This window comes from Meles meles, chromosome 2, assembly GCF_922984935.1.
Source record: "Meles meles chromosome 2, mMelMel3.1 paternal haplotype, whole genome shotgun sequence".
NCBI lineage: Eukaryota > Metazoa > Chordata > Mammalia > Carnivora > Mustelidae > Meles > Meles meles.
In genome coordinates this window covers 7,255,004-7,277,323 of record NC_060067.1, presented here as the reverse complement: position 1 = coordinate 7,277,323, position 22,320 = coordinate 7,255,004, and the positions used below count along the sequence as shown (strand labels likewise).

Below are 22,320 nucleotides of genomic sequence, written 5' to 3'. Positions count from 1 at the left end.
CCTGAGCGGCTCAGTCAGTTAAGCATCCAGCTCTTGGTTTCAGCTGAGGTCATGGTCTCGGGGCCCTGGGATGGAGCCCCATGTGGGACTCTATGCTCAGCGTGGAGTCTGCTTGTCCCTCTCTCTCTCCCTCTGCTCCTCCTTGCACACACACCCTCTATCTCTCTCAAATAAATATAAATAATCTTTTTTAAAAATTTTTAAAATCTTTTTAAAAATACAATCTTTTTAAAATAATCTTTAAAAATAAATAAATAAATGGTCTTTAAAATAAATAAATTCAGACAGCAACTCAAAATATCCCATTTATATAAAATTTTTAAAAACACTTCTACAAGGGGTGCCTGGGTGGCTCAGTGGGTTAAGCCTCTGCCTTCGGCTCAGGTCATGATCTCATGGTCCTGGGATCAAGCATCGGGCTCTCTGCTCAACAGGGAGCCTACTTCCGCTCCCCGCCTGCCTCTCTGCCTACTTGTGATCTATCTCTCTCTATCTCTCTCTCTCTCTCACTCTCTGTTAAATAAATAAAGTCTTTAAAAAAAATACGTCTACACAACAATTTCTAAGTGTGTGTGCAAATACAGAAAAAGGAATGAGAGGATATAGTCAAACTGGTAAAACTGGTTATTTCTGGAGATGGTAGCATATACTTCCTGTGAAACACAGAGAGAAAAGGAGAAGAGGATGGAAAGAAGGGAGGGAAAAATTATAATAATAGCATTCTACAAATGTAAATCAAAACCACTTCATCTCTGAAAACCTAGGGATTCTTGCTATCAGCCCTCATCACCTCCTTGAGACATTGGCCAAAGTTGGATCCAAGTCTAGAATTCCTACCACTTCCTGTGCCGCTTGGGTATTTCAAAGAACTCTCTCAAACCCCTAGCAGCGTGACTCTTGAGATGTACAGAAACCACTGTCCGGGTAGGTGTGGTTGCAAGACTGTAGTTTGTTTGCCTGTGATTGGTCATTTAGCAGAACACCAGGAGAAAAAAAAAAAAAGCAATGCCTTCATCCCCTGTTAAGAAACTTCTAAACAAGAGGCGCCTGGGTGGCTCAGTTAGCTGCCTTTGGCTCAGGTCATAATCTTAGGATCAAGCCCCACATCAGGCTCTCTGCTCAGTGGGAAGTATACTCTCTCTCTCTCTCTCTCAAATAACATATTAAAAAAGAAAGAACATCGAAGTGTTTCATTAAAATCAGAAGCCTAAAATTTAAGATTGTATCAAACGTTTTAAATACCTTAAGAAACAGGTAAAAAGGGGCACCTGGGTGGCTCAGTGGGTTAAAGCCTCTGCCTTCAGCTCAGGTCATGATCCCAGGGTCCTGGGATGGAGCCCTACATCGGGCTCTCTGCTCAGTGGGGACCCTGCTTCCCCCTCTCTCTGCCTCTCTGCCTACTTGTGATCTCTCTCTCTCTGTCAAATAAATAAATAAAATCTTAAAAAAAAAAGAAAGAAAGAAAGAAACAGGTAAAAAGGGGCATCTGAATGGCTCAATCAGGCATCTACCTTCGGCTCAGGTCAGGATCCCAGGGTCCTGGGATTAAGCCTCAAATCGGGCTCCCTGCTCAGTGGGGAGTCCTCTTCTCCCTCTCCCGCTCCCCCTGTTTGTGCTCTTTCTCACTCTCAATCTGTCAAACAAATAAAAAAGAAGAAAGAAATAAAAATGAAACAAAAAAGAGGCACCTGGGTAGCTCAGTTGGTTAACCCTTTGCCTTCAGCTCAGGTCATAATCCTGGACTGGTGGGACAGAGCCCCACACTAGTCTCCCCACTCAGCAGTGAGTCTGCTTTCTCATGCCCCTCCTCCTGCTTGGGCTCTCTCTCTCTCTCTCTCTCTTTCTTTCAACTAATAAAATCTGTTTAAAAAAAAAAGGTAAAATGTAACCTGAATATTAATTATACCAAAACCATTAAGATGTTACATCATGGAAAAAAAAAAAGAAATTTCCAGCCAAGCTTTCCAACTGATTCAATACCTCGGAAAACTAAAACGCATGACTTCAAAGTCTTATACCTGAGAAGCGCTGCAGACTCTCACAGAATATTTCACAATTTTCATAAATCCCCATATTTTTGCCTTTTCTTTGTCTTGTTTCAGGTTCAAGAGAAAATACCTGTCTAAGGCAGAACAGTATTATTTTTCAGGAATAATGATATTTAACATTTATAAGGTGCCAATTTCTTTTTTTTTATTAACATATGTATTTTTAGCCCCAGTGGTACAGGTCTGTGAATCACCAGGTTTACACACTTCACAGCACTCACCATAGCACATACCTTCCCCAATGTCCAGAACCCAACCACCCTCTCCCTACCCCTCTACCCCCCTACCCCTGACAACCCTCAGTTTGTTTTTTGAGATTAAGAGTCTCTTATGGTTTGTCTCCCTCCCGATCCCAGCTTGTCTCATTTTTTCAAGGTGCCAATTTCTATTCAAAGTTCTTAAAAGTTATTAACTTATTCAACCTCACGACAGCCCTATGAGGTAGGTACTATTATTATTCTCATTTTATGAAAGGGTGAGGAAATTAAACAGAAAAGTTCAGTAACTTGCCCAAGGTCTCCCAGCTGGCCTAATGATACATATTCTCATCATTATACAAAGAGACACATTGTCAACCCTTAGCTGTAACACCAAGCCCCAAGGTTTGGATCCACTAAATGTTGAATTACTACTGAACATTCACAGAACCCACACCTTGGGCTTCAGTCATTCCGTTTAGATGCTCCAAATGGAGAATTTAGAGGCTGAAGGATAAAATGTGACCTCATCCTGTGTCTGAAGCTGGGGAAAGCTCAAAGTTACTCATCACCACAATCTGGATCTGTCTGATGCTACCAGGAAGCATACGTCAGGCAGCGGAGCACTGAGGGTGAAGTCACCTCACCACACACAGGGGCAAGACACTCAAGTATCCACGGGTTTCACCTGCTCAGGAGTCTGTCCCGTCACCTGGCTGCCCTCGGCGCTCGGGAAGAATGCATGGAATGGGAAATACATTGATCCTCATCTCTGGCAGTGCCTTACCCAACCACTGGAACGGAGACAATTTTCTATTCTGTCCACATCCACAGTTTGTAGATAAATATAAGAGAATAAAAGTTAATGCTTCTTCTTTCCTACCATCACTAGGCCTAAAATAGAATCTTCGTTCCATATGTGCTTTGCTACCATGAGATGGTGTTGGTCATATTTCAGAGTTTTAGCAAAGCTCATGCAGTCCACTGTATGGCTTCAGGTACAGCTGGACCCAGGGGTTCAAACTGATATTGTCATAATCTGATATCTCTCGACTCTGCTTAATCAGAAAGGCCCTCCCTTCGGGTAGGCATATCTCTTCCCAATTTCAAGTTCAAAGGCAAGATGTGTGCCTCTTTTCCAGTCACTCATATGAAAGCCCCCGGATTCGTTTTTACTGGGGCTGGTTGACCTGGCGTCAGTCAAATGCCCATCCTGAAACAATTGCTGTGCCCGTAGGAATGCTACATTAGGACTGGCAGGCACAGGTTACAGGTAATCCCGGAGCCAGGAGAGTAATAACGCCAGCTCCTCAGAGGGAACTCAGGGTTAGATAATCAGAAGAACTGGGATGATTCTGAGATGAGCAAGCAAAACATGGCACAAGAGCTCAGAGCAGAGCATGGGCTCTGACAGGTGTGGTGATGGGGACGTTGCTCCACGTAAAGATTTTTGTGTTAATAAACCTCTCCATGTGCATTTGTCTACCGGGACAAAGGGGACTGGTGGAGGAGTATTTTTAGGCCCGATTATGATTGTGGTAGATAAAACTGCCCTTAAATACACAATTTCATTAAATGGGAAACATACAGAATCATTTTATCATTATATTTGGCCCCGAAATTAGATTCTCTTCCTGATCTCTGGGCAGAATCGTTCTCTAACTCACTGTACACCAGTCATTCACATTCATTCATACGCTCATGCATTCACACAGTCCAGAAGAACTTACCAAGTATCTGCCACGTGGACAGCATTGGGGGTCATCCTCAAATAAACGACATCCTTCTAAAGCAGTGATCCACCCCTTCTTTCCCTAGGGACCGTCGTTCTTCCCACTAGTCCTGTGAAGTAGGTCCATGGTGCTTTCCACACTTCTGAGAGAATACAACAGAAACTCAAACAGGGTGATTGTTTGAACTTTCTATAATGGAAAGTTCCAAACAGAAATAGAGAGTGTAATGAATTCAGATATACTCATCCTCCAGCTGCAACTATTATCAAACATGGGTGATTTTGTTCTATCTATAGCCCCACTCACTTCCCATCCTCTTGATTAATTTGAAGCAAATCTCAGACAGGATATAATAGGTAAATATATCAACATCTATCTCTCTAAAAGGTAAGCATTCTATTTTTTTCTCTTTTGGACAAAGCCATGTATCACTATTACACCTACAATAACCCTTTAATATCATCAAAAAATGCAGTTCACAGGGCTCCTGCCTGGCTCAATGGGTTAAGCCTCTGCCTTTGGCTCAGGTGGTGATCCCAGGGTCCTAGGATCGAGCCCCGCATCGGGCTCTCTGCTCAGCAGAGAACCTGCTTCCCACTCTCTCTCTGCCTGCCTCTCTGCCTACTTGTGATCTCTGTCTGTCAAATAAATAAATAAAATATTTTTTAAATGCAGTCCACATTTCCCTAATTGTGTTTTTTTTAATTTATTTGAAACAGGACTCAAATAAAATCCAAAGATTGTAATTGACTTAAATCTTTTAACCTGTAGATTCTCCTCTTCCTCTGTATTTATTTATTTTGAAAAACAGTTGTTTTAAAGAGGGGTGAACCAGAAATCAGACTCATACTACAGAGAACGAACCGGTGGTTACCAAGCAGGCAGTTGACGGGGATGAAGGAGGACACTTGTGATCAGCGCCGGGTGTTGTATGGAAGTGATGAATCACAAAATTCTACACCTGAACCTAAGATTACTCTAGATGTCAACTAACTGGAGTTGAAACAAAACTTGAAAAAGAGAAAACAGGGGCGCCTGGGTGGCTCAGTGGGTTAAACCTCTGCCTTCAGCTCAGGTCATGATCTCAGGGTCCTGGGATCGAGCCCCACATCGAGCTCTCTGCTCAGCAGGGAGCCTGCTTCCTCCTCTCTCTCTACTTGCCTCTCTATCTACTTGTGATCTCTCTCTATATATCAAATAAATAAAATCTTAAAAAAAAAAACAAAAAAAAAAAAAGAAAAAGAGAAAACAATTGTTTTATCAAGTCTTTAGTCCTACACCACCTGGGTGAATTTTAAGGCTCCTGCCGCAGAGCTTTCCCATGGATAAGCTGTCAAGCAGGGTCTCAGGGCACACCTGGCCCAGTGATCAAGAACAAGAGTTCCGGGACTGAACTGCCTGGGTTTCTATCTCGGCTCTGTCACTTATTAGCCACAAGACCACCTCTCTGAGCCTCGGTTTTCTCATCTTTAAGATGGGGGTGAGGAGATGAGTTAACTGTCTGACTCTTGATTTCAGCTCAGGTCATGATCTCAGGGTCATGAGATCAAGCCCTGCGTCAGGCTCCACACAGGGCATGGACTCTGTTAGGATTCTCTCTCTGCCTCTCCCTCTGCCCCTTCTCCAGGAGCGTAGATGAGCCTCCGGGGACGCAACCGCCGCTTGCCTTCGCCTCTCCGATCTGTGCCCAGAAGCAGGGCCTTCAGCCCAATGGGACTTCGAAGACCAGGGAGAGCAGGGGCCGCTGACCCGCTCCTCAGGCGGACATCCCCCTGGGCCCCAGCGGTGTGAACAGCGGTTCCACCGAGTGGTCGAGGGAGCCGTGCGCAGGTGGACTGGACTGGTCCAGCCTTCTGGCCATCGCTGGCCCCCACTGCTGTGGAGGGGGTTGCGTGTGCTCATGCGTGTTCCCCCTCGGGCTTCCATCCTGGTGAACAGAGAAGATGGTTTACGGTGTCTCCATCCGAACTCTAAAACCAACAAGATTTTTCATTGTATCCAAACCCAGTATCTGCAGAGTTGGAGCTCCTTGAAATTCTGAACATGTTTTTAAGCACCAAGTAGGAGAGCAAAGGGGACCGCAGAGGGGGAGAAATGCAGGGAGATCCCCCCTGTGAGATTCTCCCCCAAAATAAAGAGGTTCCACCGCAGGTAAAAGACGGGCAGCCCCGAGCCAGGGAGGCGCTGCTCTGCTCACGGGCACCTTTCTGAAGGACACGTGGTAAAAGCCATACGATGCTCACAGACCAGCCTGAAATTTCTCACGTCCTCCCCACATCTGTGGTCACGGAGCACTTGGCTGTGCCCTTCATTGTCCACCAACACCAAGATCCTTCTTTAGAAGCATTTAAGTCTCTTCACTTGGACATGTGCCCTCAACCTTCAGGGCAGCAGGAATATATGTGAACGTGAGACCAAGAGACAGACAGACAGACGGACTACGGGTGTGTATTCATCAGGGTTCTCTGAAGAAACGGAGGAGGACTTGTTTTGAGGAACAGGCTCACAAAATGCCGGAGGCAAGACCAGAATCTCCTGCTGGCCGTTGGGGGGCCGCGGCAGGCCAGACCTCCCCAGGGAGGAGTCGATGCTGTTGGCGCTCAGGTCCCGAGGCCACGTGCCACGGGATTCCCTCTTGCTCCGGTTCAGGGGACATCTGTCTCTTGTGCTATTCCGGCGTTCAGCTGATAGGACGAGGCCTCCTCCCAGTAGGCCTGGCAGCCTGCTTTACTCAACACCCACCAACTTAAATGTTAATCTCAGCCGAAAATATCCTTGCAGAATCATTATTTGACTAAACCTCTGAGTACCAGGTCCCTGCCAGATTGACACACAAAAGTAAGTCTTACAGGGAGCAAGTGGGAAGAAAAACGAGATTAACCCCCCTGAGCTCAGATCCAAAACGCAGGGCATGGGCCAAGCCACCCTTCTGCCCTCACACCCTTCCCTGACCTGAGCTTGCCAGCCAGACAGGTGCTGGAACACCTGTACACCCGCAGAGACCCGTGTCCCTCTCCCTCCGCATGGCATGTGTCTGTCATTTACTCCAGAATGGTTTGCGGAGTGCTCACTGTGTACCAGGCACTGTGGCTCCAAGTGCAATCACAGCTCAGGTCTTCTGTATCCTTAGGACTAGTTAAAATGGTCATTTTTATGTTGTCTGTTTTATCATAATTTAAAAAAAAAAAAGCCTGAGTCCTTGCCATCAAGGGTCTCAAAGTCCAGAGAGAGAGAGGAGAGACACGAAGGAGAGTTTCAGTGTGGGAGTCACCCATGGTGAGAGAAGGCATCAGAGACCCCAGACCCACATGGGTACTGCGCTCCCCCATCTGCTCATCCTGTCCTTCCCCACCCCCCCACTTGGGGCAGAGCTGCCTTGGACCTAATTGCCTCCTGGCACACCACCTGTCCTGCTCCACGCGGATCCTACTCATCAACTAAATATGAAAATCTCACCTCTCCAGTCCTCCAGCTTCGAGGTAGCACTTCACAGACTAATGACTCGATACTAATGTATTTTTGCTGCCCCAATTTTTCTTTATGGAAGAAGCAGTATTACAATAACTTTTTAAAAAATATTTTATTTATTTATTTGACAGACAGAAATCACAGGTAAGCAGAGAGAGAGAGAGAGGGAAGCAGGCTCCCTGCTGAGCAGAGAGCCCGATGCGGGGCTCGATCCCAGGACCCTGAGATCATGACCTGAGCCGAAGGCAGAGGTTTTAACCCACTGAGCCACGCAGGTGCCCCTGTTATAACAACTTTTTAAAATTCAACAACATTCACACCACCCGATCGTACCCAATCTCAGCAATCAACCACTCAGACCAAAAGTGTGATGTTGTCTAGGACTCGCGTGTCGTTCGTAACCTCCTTCCAACTCACCAGGAGACCCTATCAGGTCTACCTTCAAAGTACGTCCAGAATCTCCCTGTTTCATTCATGTCTGCTGCAGCCGCCCCAGCCTGTGTCACCATGATCCCTCCCTACACTGCTGCTGTTTTCAGTTCTGCCCTGGCCCCCAGTCTATCCTCTACAGAGTGGCCAGAGTCATCCTTTCACAATGTACGTAAGATCGTGTCATGCCTCTCTGCACAATCTTCTGATGGTTTCCATTTCTCCCAGGGTAGTGATCTGGCCTCCATTACTCCTTGACCCCATCTCCTAGTCTGCCCCAGTGACAATGCCCTCCTTGCTGTTGTAGTTACACGCCATGCCTACTCCTGTCTCAGGGCCTTTGCACTGGCTGTACCCTCTGCCTGATACACTCTTCTCCAGATAGCTACATAGGTAACTTCCCTAGGTCCCTCAAGCCCTTGGTCAAACATCATCTTCTACTTCAAAATGCAACACCCTCCAACATTTCTTACTCTATCTTTTTATTTTTCTGTACCACGTATGACAGAATCTTCTAACATTCTAACGTATTCCAACATGTTATTTAATTTACTCCTTTGTTTCATTTGTTGTTTACATCTGTCTCCATCCTAGTAGAATGTTAACTCAAGCAGGGCAGTTATTTTTGTCTGTTCTGCTCACAGATGTACCCAAGCCCCTGGAATGGTGTCTGGCACATACCGGACACCCAATAAATAGTTATTGAGTGAATGATGAGAGTAAAGTGCACCTCCCAAAGCAACACTCGGCAGTCCCAAATGCCCAGCTTCTCTGGGCTCCAAACCAGGGAGGGGGGAGTCATGAGCAACTTTCCTCTAAAAATGTCACAAAACCTTCTTAGACTAGAACTCCTTCTGTGACAATCCATGTCACAACAGCACAATGAAAACTTTTTATCAGGGCAACCTGGACACAGACAGTGGACAGAATGAACCATGCAAGTAATTCCATCTTGGTTGACGTGTGGTTGGGACAAGTTCGCGTGCCAAGATGCACTAAACCACACGACCCTTGAGGCACCAACAACCATTTCCTGACCCCCCCCAAAAAAAGCATTATAAATATGACTATATTTGTTGTAGTCTCAGGCATTTACTAATAGAAAGTTGTTCTCTTATTTTTCACAGGAGCATTGATTAGCCTCTATCTATTGACAGACATTCTGTTTGAGTGACACCTGTGGGAGACTGTGGGGTGGAAAGGCCATGTGGCACACGGGTAATAGGCACAAATGAAGGTAGTAACACCTCCAGCGGCCCAGGCCCCTTGACCCCCACCTCTCTTCTTCTAGTAACTGTGCCCGCCTTCTCCTCCCCGGCCACCTGACCCCAGGCTGGGCCACCCAGATTTCTTCCCTGCGTTGTTTCTTTCCTCACAGACTGTTAAACCAAAAGGATATAAAATAGAAGTATCCATTAAAAGAAGATAAATCCACTAATGTGTTAGTAAGCAAATGAATGAATTTTTGAAGCAACATAAGTATACTAAATTAGAAGAAAGAATATGAATTTTGAAGTCGGGAAAGTCCCAGTTCTGAATCTCAACCTTACCACTCAAAATTGTTGAGTCAATGAGAAAAAAATGTAACTCCTCTTGAGCCCTACATCACCTCCTTATAAAATTACTGGAGAAAAAACAACATCAACAACAACACCTAACACAAACCAGCTACATGAGCCCCTTCCCCTCAACAGTGTGTTACAGAATGCTGAAATCAGACTCGTGTTCCCAAAGCGCAGTAAGCCAATCTCTGAGTCAGCAGGTTTGATCTACAGAAAGCTTTATTACCAGAAGGGCAGCCCAACGGGAAGGCAGAAAATCAGTCCCAAGCCTGCTGGGCCTGGGAACAGTTTATGTATGATTAGCCAAGTATGTGGTGGTTAGGGCAGGAACCGAATGGGCCTCCAAACTTCTTGAGGAGATCTTGAAACTTCTCCAGGTTACATGCCGTCCTCAACATCCTGGCCCCACCCAGGGGTCCTAGTTCCTTACTTGTTAACCTCCTGCCTGCTATCAGATCTGCAAGATGGACCTTATCAACCCACATCCCGTCCCTGGTCCCTATAATTTACTTCCAAAAAAAGAACAAAAGGACGAGGTTAATAATTCTTGCAAGGTGGCCAAGGAATGCGTCTACCTGCAGCACGTGAACTTGCCATGGAGGGGAAACTAGTCCAGGCATCAGTGAAAAAACACACCTGAGTGCGAGTGGGCCAACAGCAGTGACCCGGAGCCCTTGATGCTGAAGTTATGGACATTAGAATCTCACGGATTAGCCTTCAACTAAATGAGAAAGTGGCAATTAAGGATTTTTAAAGTATATGACTGAAAAGATTTTTACCAAAATACCTGCATTTGAAATAAGCTTTCAGAAATATTCCTTTTTAAAAGGAAATACTTTTTGCAAATTAATCTAACCTCACCACAGCTTCACTGACTTGATGTGTTGTTGAACACTTGGGTCCACTCAATGTATAGCACCAAATAAACAAGATGGCGGACTTAGTAACTCTCTACATCACCAATAATGAAGTAAGTTAGATGGGGCGCCTGGGTGGCTCAGTGGGTTAAAGCCTCTGCCTTCAGCTGTGGTCATGATTCCAGGGCCCTGGGATCGAGTCCCGCATTGAGCCCCCTATCGAGCCCCACATGGAGCCCCGAATGGAGCCCTGCATTAAGGTCCCTGCTTAGCAGGGAGTCTGCTCCTCCCTCTCCCCTCCCCACTCCCCCTCCCTCTGCTCACTCTCAGATAAAGAAATAAAATCTTAAAAAATATATTTCTGGGGCACCTGGGTGGCTCAGTGGGTTAAGACTCTGCCTTCGGCTCAGGTCATGATCCCAGAGTCCTGGGATCAAGCCCCCATCAGGCTCTCTGCTCAGCAGGGAGCTTGCTTCCCTCTCTCTCTCTCTCTGCCTGCCTTTCTGCCTACTTGTGATCTCTGTCTGTCAAATAAATAAATAAAATCTTAAAAAAATTTTCTGTCAAATAAGAGTTCGATTAAATTTTTTAAATTTCTCTACCTTTTGATCTACCAGCTGTCAGGCACTACCAGAGATCTCTTTAAGGTCCCTAATCTGGTCTCCTGACCTTGTAGTTTTGGTCTGGAGGCAAGAGGACTGGAGGCTGGACCCATCCTCCTAGTCTCTGTGGAAGCATTTCTATTTAGCACCCGCAGCAGGGAAGTTTGGAAAATTAAACTGGTGAGACTTTTCAACCCCATGTCAGCTACCTGTGCTTTAGACGAGAGCAGTCTTACTTGTATTGAGCAGAGAGGGTGACCTGGCTGCTTGGGAATATGTTCATTCCTACTTCTCGAACTCACTTTGATCCAAGGGAGAGAATTGGCTTTGCAGGTTGGCAAGGGTACCACGGACTTCACAACTGATCTGATCACACAGAGTGTGCAAAAATTCTTTCTCTTAATAAAACTGTTTCCATTGACACGTCTGGATCTCTACAGGAGCAGAAGACGCCAGTAGCAGGTAAAGCGGAGTGGGAACATCGGACTGATATAGGAAGATAAACAAAAAGGGGGAGGGAGCCACCAGAGATGACCGATTGGAAAGTAATACCCTAATATGAGAGGGCCCTGCGTCTGGGGACCAGCATTAGCTGGGAGTCTGGTTGAAAGCACTCAAAAAAAAAAAAAAAAAAAAAGAGCAAAGGATGGTGGGGGGATATTGTGGGAATGGGGGGGGGGAGATTAGGGACAGGGGCTTAAGTCCCAGACCCAGGACAGCCTCCCCTGGTGCTGAGCCAGAGAGAATGCGGCGGAGAAACCAGGTCTTGTTCCCTGAGCCGCCAGCGCACCTGAGCCGCCAGCACGCCCGTGGGGTCCGGCTCTCATGAGGGGCTAGGAGCCTGTTTCCATTGTGGTGTTCTCTTTAAACTGAAACTTGGTTCTCCTTCCTAGCAATTTTCTAAAGGCTCAAAGAAATGATCAACTCCCTTCAGATGAGGTTACTCTATACATTAAATTTTTTTTTTTTTTAACAGCAGCACCTGGCACTTGGGGCCAGAGATGACTTTGTCGTGGGGGACCGTGACAACAAAAAATGTCTCCAGATATTGCCAAATGTCCTCCGTGAGAAGAGGGAGCAAATTCCCTCCAGCTGAGAACCACTGACCTATACAGATATTTTCATTCATTCCTTGGAGGAGCAAGACAAGGTGGAGAATTAGAAGCAGAAGATAGAGTTGTCATTGGGATCTAAGTTAGAGATTGATGGGAGATAGAGTAAAGCCATAGATTAAAAACAACAACAATAATACAATTTTGGATATTCACCTAAGGAATTTGGATTTTGTTTTTCAGCAACAGAGTATCATTAGAGGATTTTTAGAAAGAGAGTGGTATCAGGGCACCTGGGTGACTCAGTCATTCAGCATCTACCTTTGGCCCAGGTCATGATCCCAGGGTCCTGGGACAGAGCCCAGCATCAGGTTCCCTGCTCAGAGGAGGCTTTCTTCTTCCTCTCCCACTCCGCTTGCTTGTGTTCCCCTTCTTGCTGTGTCTCTGTCAAATAAATAAAATCTTTTTTAAGAGAGTCTTTAGAAAGAGAGTGATATCAGATTTTCACATAAAGAACATTCTCTTGATCTTGGGGTGAGAGATTGAAAAGACAATCGCTGTCACAAAACTCTGAGAGGGTAACCATGTGAAGTCAAGCCTCGGGGTGGAAAGGAAGTGACAGCCCCGCCCGACGCCGAGGCTCTAAGGACACGTCATGCCCACCTCTCCCGTGTGCTCTGAGCTGGTCTTCGGTTTCCATATCCACATTGCCATGTGCGGCTTCCCTAGCAGGTCAGTGACCTTTTCAGAGTCTTTTCACTTTATACATCTTGAGTGTGTTTGGTTTTTCATCTTATTAACCACAGGTTCTAGCACACCCCACGCCCTTCTGTGCCTGTTTCCTCTTCACAAGGGTTTACACGTTCAGCCAGCCCCAGGGCAGACCTGGCAGGGAGCTCAGCCTCATCAGCAGGAGGATCTATTAAGTCTCCCAGAAAAGCAATAGAACAAATTTGGGGTCTGGTGGTAGATGCCACGCATTCAAAATTAATATTGTCTCAAAGAGAAGTTGGCAGTCAATAGCCTGGGTCCCCCTCTCCACAGCGTGTTGCTGACGGGCAGGAACCCGTCCAAAGAGAAGTCTAGGGTGTAGGGCACTGCCTGAGACGCCTGTTGATTACGTGATGGACAAATTTACCCGTCGGCATCTTCTCTCACACAGCTTCTCTCTCATTTCTTTTTATATTATCAACAGAACAAAGGTTTTGTTTGTTATATACTTGGAAAAAATTTGTTCCTTTTGAAGCTTCATTCCTTTAAAAATTTCAGGACAATAGATGCAAACAGGGAGAAAAGATTACACCATTTTGTTTTTGTTATTTATTTTCATGAACATTTAAATTGAAAGCTCACCAGATATCCAATACAGAAAAGAAAGAGGATCAGAAGAAATAACACTAATCTCCAACAACTAGGAGTTTGATTAGGGGCGCCTGGGTGGCTCAGTCAGTTAAGTGTCTGCCTTGGGCTCAGGTCAGGACCCCAGGATCCTGGGATCAAGCCCTGTGTCAAGCTCCCTGATCAGTGGGGAGCCTGCTTCTCCCTCTCCCTCTGCCCCCCAACCCCGGCTCATGCTCTCTCTCACTCTGTCTCTCTCTCTCTCCCTCAAATAGATATTTTTTCAAAAATAAATAAAATTTTGATTAAATAATTTACAATAAATCCATAAAATGGAACACTAGGCAATAGGAATTTGGTTGGCAAGGCAATGTGTCGCCAACGCAGGGTCCCAAGTAGTGTATGACGTGGGGCTACAAGCAAATGGTCAAGAAAGGTTTCTTGAGAAGTTTCTGGTGCAAAAAGGTGGTCTTATTATAGCACAGAGACCGGCCCCGTGGGCAGGAAGGGGTACACTTCTGCTGTGGGAAGCTCGTGCTCCAGGCCAGGGGACATGCAGGGGTATTAGATCATATGTCTTCTTCGAGTTTCTACTCCCGCAAGATTTCCGGGGCGCTTGTCGTTCAGCTATTGGTGGGACGTACCCGCCGTCATGAGACCCTTTAAGAATGTAGCAGCCAGCACGAATCTGATCCTTATCAGAATGATGCAGGCTGCAGGTCAGCCTTCTGGGCCGAGGATGAACACTTTCTGCTTCTGTCCCTCACCAGCGTACACGATACTCACCCACTGATGGGACGTTACAGACGTTTCTCTGCTTCATCTCCTCCATCTGCGCTCCTTCTCTCCCTTAACCCTCGAAGCCGCTTACTGTTATTCCCTAGTTAATATCTGATGTCCCCGCCAGGCCATCAGCTTCAGGAGAGCAGAACCCCATCTTCGAGCCGTGGCACCGAGGCCGGTGTCTGGCTCGTGACACGTGGCCAGCAGAGAGCTACCCCGTCAGTGGGTAGCGAGTGCCTCGGCCGAAGGAGCTGAGCTCGTTCTCCATGACCCCCGCTTCCTTTCCAAACTGCCGACGAACCGTCCATCCGTCCTAGAGTTTTGCCTGGGATCAGGCCTGTGGGATTTGCCACTTTCCAGTTTGTGACTCTTTGCTTCCTTTCTCGTTTTGGTCCTCGGGTCGCACAGTCTTCCCCTGTGAGAGCGTTAGCCCTTCGAAGCTGGGGACTGGGTTCTGTTTTGCTCTTCTGGCAGTGCCCAGGAAAACATTCTGTTCAATGTGAGGCCTTTTGAGACACTGAACGATCGGACAAGGGTACCCTCCTCAGAGAAGGAATTAGGAAATGGAGTCACTGTACGTTTATCACAACCGTCACCTCTCCCTTCCATGGGCCAGGCACTGTGGCTGGAGCTGAAGGTCAAGTACTTCTTTTATTCAGCACAATTCTCTGCGGGAAATACCCATTTTACAGATGAGGCACCTTCAAGTCTCAGGGACCCGTCTCAGGGACTCACTCTTGGTCACCCACAGGGGAAGAGAAGGCATCAAAATTGGAGCCAGTGTTTCCAACTCCAAGATCCATGCTCTGACTCACCCGTGGCCACCCCCTCCCATTCCCTCTAGACAGAGAACTTCTCTCAAGAAGCAAACCAGTCACAGGTGTATCACGTCCGTCCTATGGGCCATTTGATGAATCAGAAGGAGCCTCGGAAGGACAACTCACTCCGTTAATCTCCCAAATTATTCCTGTTCATGTAGACCGTGACCGTGACAGCTACTCGACAACATAGCTTTCTGATGCTGCTGCCCTTGGTTCCTCGACTAAAGCAACAAGAAGAAAAAGTCGTAAGCTCTGACCCGAGGCCTGTGAACAGCGTCTTCAGACCACCCGGGTCAGGAAGCCTTTGGATAGCATCTTCCCCATCCTGTTTGGCTTTTTTTTTTTTTCTTAAGTAAACCACATGGAGGGAAACACTGTTGAGTATTTCCTAGAGAGATTCTTTCTCTCGCAGAGGGAGACCCATAGGGCAAGTAAAGAGAAGACGCTAACAGGAGAGGAGATTTGAGGGGATTAGAAGGATAGTGAGGGCGCGGTTGTCCACAATCTGACCCTCAGGACAGAGGAATGAGGTTTGACTGTCCTGACAAGAAGCTTCTGGCTGACAAATGCTGTCTGGAATTTCCTCGCTGATTTCTTACCCTCACACCGCAGGCCCTGATCCCTGCGGTCCACTATGCAAATGCAGACTACCCAAATCAGGCTGCGTGACTCACCCAGTCCCCTTTAAAGCAACCTTGGCTTCGGGGCCACGACTGCTCAGGGTGGGAACCATGGCTCACAGGCTCGTCTTCCCCTACTGGCTGTTGGTCTGCTGGGCGGCCGTAGCTGTGGCAGCAGGTAAGGGTTTTGTGTCTATTCTCCTGCAGGTCCCTAATTAGTAAGTTCTGTGAAAAGACAAGATTTGGTTCCATGACTGTAGACATCCGTCGACTGGAAATGATTTTGTCAGCTTCCACCAGCTTGTGTGCATAAAGGAGAAAGAAGCTAAAATTTATCATCCGAAGACCTTGGTCCTACTCTCAGCCCTCTAACTGCATGCTGCTAGACGTACTCGACCTTTCTGATGCCAGTCCCCTTGTACAGGAAGTGACAGAAAGAGTAGTTGTGATGGGGGTTATGAGGACCAAATGAGCTATCATGCGAGAAAAGCTCTTCTAATACTGTACCAGTCATTACTGTCGCAGAGCTAACAATTTCCACCTGACATCCATGTCCACCTCTCGCTATCCCCAACTGCACAGTAATTTTGAGGCTGTTTAGTCTCTGTTAATAGATTTAATTAATCGCAACTAGTTATTTCACAGTTCACCTTAGTTCCAGAACCAGATACTGTTCAGGGAGACGAGACCCAGGATCAAACCAAGTCCCTGCGGGCTCTGCAGGGGCTCAGCCAAACGTTACTCATCCCCCAACACGTTCTTTGCTCCCCTCCCCCAAGGCTCACATAGAGTGGAGAGGGACAGAGACCGAAGGCTGGGGATGACCACCAGAGGTCACCTTGCCCAACCTCTGCCAGAACTCTCTCGATCAGAGGGTGAGGAGATGTTACAAACATCCCCCCGTTCCCAAGACCAGACTCCTAAGCCCCACCTGTGGAAGGTGATACCTAAAAGAGGCATTGTAGGGGCGCCTGGGTGGCTCAGTTGTTAAGTGTCTGCCTTTGGCTCAGGTCCTGATCCCAGGGTCCTGGGATCGAGTCCTGCATTGGGCTCTCTGCTCAGCGGGGAGCCTGCTTCTCCCTCTCCCAGTCCTCCTGCTTGTGTTCTGTGTGTGTGTGTGTGTGTGTGTGTGTGTCTGTCTGTCTGTCTGTCTGTCAAATAAATACATAAAAATCTTTTTAAAATAATAAATAGATAGGTAGATAGGGCATTGTAAAACCGAACCAGCCACCCGACATCTTTCCAGAAAGTGAAGCCTCTTCAGGGGGAACCGTTGTAAATATGCAACTGAACAAGTTATAATGAGATTGCAGGTTTATTCACATCTAAAAACCACCAATTAAATGGTCCGATTTGACTTCTGGATTTGGCTCACGCTTCACCACCCTCCCTCAGACGGCTCAGAAATCCTTCCAGTGCGGCTTCTCTCTGTCGGGGCAGCCCGGGCTCCAGCGGCGGGTCGCGGACCCAGGCTGCAGCTCGGCCTGTCTGGCCCCGCGTGGGTGTCGGGACTCGCCCTGGCCTCTCCCTCCTGCATGGCTGGAGAGCTGCAGCTCTGTCTGACCGCCACGACAGCATTGCCCCCACAAAGGCTTCCTTAGGACACACAGATGGAAACTGCAGCCTCTCTCTGTCGCTGCCCTCTGTGAACCGTGCATCAGCCGTGGCTCGGGCCGCCTTCCGCTCGGTGTCCCAGAACCCTGTCTGTGCCGCACCTGCCCTCCTCTGCAGGGCCCGGCCTGGATCATCTTTACCATCCCTGTGTTTGCCACAGCAGCGGGCACCGCGGCCTGCGTGCAGGGGAAGGGGCTAGAAGGGAGCACGGAACGCAAACAGGCCTTGGTGACGCTGGCTGGCCTCCAAGCTCTTTCTCTGTAGAACTAGAGATTGGACCAAAATAGCCGGTCATGCTGGGGTCTGCAATTTAAACTCCGTGGCATTATTGTGCGAGAACTCATCACAGGACCCGGTTCCTTTCTGGCTCCCCTCCTGAAGCGCCCACGATTCCACAAGCCACATAAAGGAAGAACGGCGCCCTTGAACTCCATGCGTAAAGCTTGCTTCTCTTAAAAATCAGTACTGCTCGTCACAAACCGACTGCTGTCTGCCCAAATAACCACAGACTGCAGGTAATTGTGTGTTTGCTTTTTGTTTTAAAGGAAAGGAACTTCTCATCCTTTAAAAAAAAAAAAAAAAGTCATAGTTGTTGGTATGCTATGCATTTCATGTCTAGACTAAAATAAATCCACTTAAAGTTGATATCCAAACCTCAGGCGATATTTTGGCTTGATGTTTTATTATACTCTAAGTTTAAATGTAAGTTATTACTGAACATTTTCTTGGACTGGAATTAAATACTCACTGAGCTTCACAAAAACCTACAGGGAGTCTTCAGCATCTGCCTGCCATTCATCCAACTTCTTGACTATGTCCTGGATGGCTCAGTGGGTTAAAGCCTCTGCCTTCGGCTCAGGTCATGATCTCAGGGTCCTGGGATCGAGCCCCGCATCGGGCTCTCTGCTCCGCGGGGAGCCTGCTTCCCCCTCTCTCTCTGCCTAGTTGTGATCTCCCTCTCTCTCTTTCTCTGTCAAATAAATAAATAAATCTTTAAAGTGTAATCAGATGGACCCAAGAAAATGGAGCTTGTGTTGATAGAATCTTTCCATAATTTTCAAGATGAATAACAGTAGAAAACACCTAGTAAATGCATAATGTCCGTCAGACATGTTCTGAGCTCTTTACGTATCTTATTTCAGATATTACAACAAGCCAGTGAGTATTATTCTCTCCTTTTTAGAAATAAAGAAAAGAGACTCAGAAAAGTTAAGGAACCTGTCAATGGTCAAGGTTCCTAAATGGGAGAATGCCAGGAGCCCGGTTCTAGAGTCCATACTTTTACACGTTATGCTCTTCTGCTCAAAGCATTTTCTCTGCTTTGAAATATTTGGCCTACTTTGGCCTGATTAAGGTCACAGAAGGGCTCTCCTGTGTGACCTTCAGTGCCTTTGGTGGCATGTCAGTATGTTACATATTAAAAAACATTTATTCATAGTGATCACATTATCCCTGAGAGATGGTGACTTTTGCAATTACAGGAACAGAGATTTCTCTCAATTGGTTCCATTCCACTGCAAGCCCTGAGCTAGGGATGAGGAAACACTGGTCTACAGGATGGCCATGTGGGTATTTCAGTGGAGGAAGAATATAACCACTGAAGAGTCATAACCTGACTGATGAGTATTCCAAAAGTGGATTCCCAGAGTGGTGTGGAAATTTACTGCCAAGAGCCTTAAGCCAGCCTCAGGGTAGGAAAGGCCTCCCCGAGGAAATGAGGCATGAAATCTGCTTAATAGTAAGCCAGGCAAAAAGGATAGGAAATGGTGCCTAGACCTCTGGAACCAACGTGGTAAAAGCTTGGGAACATTGATGCTTTTGCCAAAATAGCTTTTGTGGAGTAGAAAAAGCGCAGTCGGATTCTATTAGATTAAATATGATTGGAAGGATGGGAATCGAGCTGCAACTATGTAGACTTTTCTCTGAAGTGAGAGAAATAGGAACCAAAGAAGTTCATGGCAGATCGCTAAAGTCTCCTTTCTGAAATAAGAAGCGAGGTAGACTACTTAGAAAGGCAGAGAGACTTTTGAAGAGAATTCTTCAAAGGACTGAAGAAGAATGAGAATTTTGAAGGTGCTTTGAGCAGAATGTCAGAGGTTTAGAAACAGCAGGAATGGAGCAGAACACGGAGAAATAAAAGAATGGATGAGCAGTGTTAACTCAGCCAGAGCTGGAGACCATGAATGGCAGCAACCTCCTCACTCGGATGTGTGGCCTTACCCTGGGACAGTTTCCCAAATCAATCCCTCTGGTTCCCACATTTCAGAACACTTGTGCCAACCAGTGACCTGAAATAGTCATCATATATCTAGTTTGCCAGAAGAATGTAGTGCCACATTCTTGGGTTGCTTACTGGGACAAGCTTGTATCTTGATCTGGAGACATTGGAAATACCCAGAAAAGAGCCCTGAACACTGCTAGATCTCCCAGAATTAGAGAAAAGCTGCCTAGCTGGCTCTAATACCCCATAGTCAGCAGAAGGATTTCATGAGTAGTCTCAGGTTTAAGAAATGAGATGAATATGAGAGGTGAGTGGTTGGTTTAACAGCTGGACATACAAGCATACTGAGTAGCAGAGCCCGGGCCTAGCTAAGTCTGATCTGATAACAAAAATGTCAAGATGAAACTTAAGAATAAAGCTAGCTTCTCCGCTAGGGACTGGATTCTCATCTTACAGAAAGTTTTCATGTTACAAAGGTTCAGAACTGTTCTAACTGTGTAGGAGGAAAGAATGAGAGATGTAGGATTTAATCATCTTCTGTGGTTTGAAACAACTTAATCTAGTTTTAGTCATAGGATTTCAATACTCAGTAGCCTGGGTGGGTATGCAAGAAAGGGTCAGTATTTCATTCAAGGAATAGACGCCCATTCCAATTAGCTCCAGAAAAGAGCAGAGTTGGAGGTGGAGTGATTACTAAGGGCTATGTCCATGAACCTTGAGCACAGCCAGGTTTCAGAAGATCAGCCCTGGAAAGTCAAGAACCAAGGCCACTCTCATCACCAAACTATTTCACGTAGTCTCTTGTCTCTCTTTTTTTGGGCCTTCCCATGCTATAGCTTCTATGGAAAGACTGGCTTCCGTGCTTCCCTGCTTACAACTGGCCAAAACCTAACACTCCTGTCCTTGCCCTACCCTTTCTACCACCATCTTCCACCAACTGCGTGTCTTTCGCTGAAATTCTCAAATGAGAATCTGATTGGTCATTGGTCAGCCAACGAATGAGCTGAGTGTCCCTCAGCCAAGGATGTGTAGGGGTTCCCAGGGGTTGTGGGTAAAACAGAGTATCCAGAAGGAGCTATGAACGCGCGCAGGCAATAGGCATAGCCCGTACAACCAAGAAATCTGATCTAGGTTGTTCTGAAGGTAAGGGGAATTCAGCTCTTTGAAGCACTCAGTACTCTCAGCTTCCTGTGCGGACTTTGTTTTTCCATCATGCACACGCAGCCCATTCCAGGCCTGTATCATAAGCCTCCAAGAAAGGGAAGGAATGATTTTCTGAAGGGAAGCTCACTATTTCATAGCCAGTTCAGTGGGATGATACAGAGAAGTAGAGAAGACCCAGACACCTGAGTCCAATCCAAATTTCTTCTCAGAAACTAATTTCATCCTGGTTCTCAGTGCTTGTTCCCCTTCCTCGCTGCTGGGGAAGTGAAGTGGGCCTCTTGGATTAACAGCCTTTGGGAGGGGCGGTTATTTTTATTTTCTTAACGTTAAATCTTTTTCTCCACTGAATTTCCTTTATTCAGTTGTAATTTACGAACAATAACACAGACAAATCTTAAAGGCACAGACTGATCGCATTTTATCCATACATGTGTATGTATGTTATATGTGTAAACGTGTGTGTAAATGTGTGTGTGTGTGTGTGTGTGTACCTCCACATCCATGTGACAACCCCCTGGATCAATCTCAAGAATTCTACTTTTTCCACAAAGTAACACATACCCTAAGTGTAAATTCGTTACTTTTCGAAAATGTTTTAACCATAGATCAGTTACAGAAGCAAGTACAATTTTACGTCCAACTCCTTTTGTCCGACGTGACACCCACGGGAGGCCCCCATGCCGCTGTGATAGTATCTCTTCCTTCTCGTGGCTTCTTCTCATCGTGCCTACACGGCTTGGTTCGCTCTTCTCCCGCTGCGGGACACTTGCCTGCTTCCGAGCGCGAGCTGGTGTGCCCGAGGCAGTCTTTTGGAGACGCGCGCACTCGTTTCTCTCGGGTACGTTCTCCAGTGGGGGACTGCGGGGTCATGAGGCGTGTCCATGGTCATTCCGTCGGACCTCGGCCGTTGTTTCGAACACCTTTAAGACGTCTCAGTTCTCGCTCCCGATCGTTCCACCCTGCTACCACCTAAAGCATCTCCTTCCTGCTTCTGTTCCCTGACTTGCCTACTTCTCTCCACAGGACAGAAAGAGGGGGTCACCCCTCCTGCAGCCTTGCAAGATAACGGAGGCCCTACGGACTGCCAGGTCTTTACACTCACCCCTCCACCCCCCAGGAGGAATCCGGTGACAAGGATCCAGCCCGTCACGAGGACACCAAAGTGTCCCTTTCATTTGTTCCCATGGCAAGGACCTAGAGTCCCCATTAGGTTTCCACACAGACCTTTCCTTCCTTGGAGGTGCAACCCCCGCTTTCCGTTTCGTCCATTTTTTTGGCCACACGGTCGCCTTACTCCTCATTATAGATATTTTCCCAGGAGAAGGCTCTGGAGAGGAAGCTCATCTGAGGAAAGCAGATGGAAAAGAGAAGTCCCAAACATCTGGAAGCAGAAGAAGCCAATGGCACAGAGAAGATTCTAAACCGATTTCTGCTTTCTTCTTCCAAAAGAAACCATTTGGATTTGAAGTATCTTAAACACCACAGACTAGAAATTGTTCTTCTTATCAGCAGGGACGATACTGGTTTATAGGTTATTCAGGTTTGCTAATGGGAGCAGTAACTGCATTCCTTTACTTTATCCCCAACTGTTAAGATCACAGGATATTGATGCAAATAAAATCCTACAACAGGTGGTTCCGGGAATTCCTATACAGACTGAGATGACAGAAGGATCAGCTCTCTCTTCTCAATTAAAGTGAAAAACATTTAAATAAGCTGATATAAACCAATGAAAACATGAATGACACCGTTTTTACTCACTGGAAAATTTGCAGAGCAGGGTGTATTTACAAAGTGAACTTTAAAGGAAA

General features: G+C 46.6%; 1 protein-coding gene across 1 annotated transcript; it reads left to right on the top strand.

Moving 5' to 3' along the window:
• The first annotated feature begins 15,606 nt into the window (after positions 1–15,606).
• ODAPH (odontogenesis associated phosphoprotein) lies at positions 15,607–22,320 on the top strand. The gene is made up of 2 exons (XM_045998424.1): positions 15,607–15,688; positions 21,533–22,320. The coding sequence occupies exons 1-2, from the start codon at positions 15,622–15,624 to the stop codon at positions 21,928–21,930; spliced, it is 465 nt and encodes a 154-aa protein (XP_045854380.1). The 5' UTR covers positions 15,607–15,621; the 3' UTR covers positions 21,931–22,320.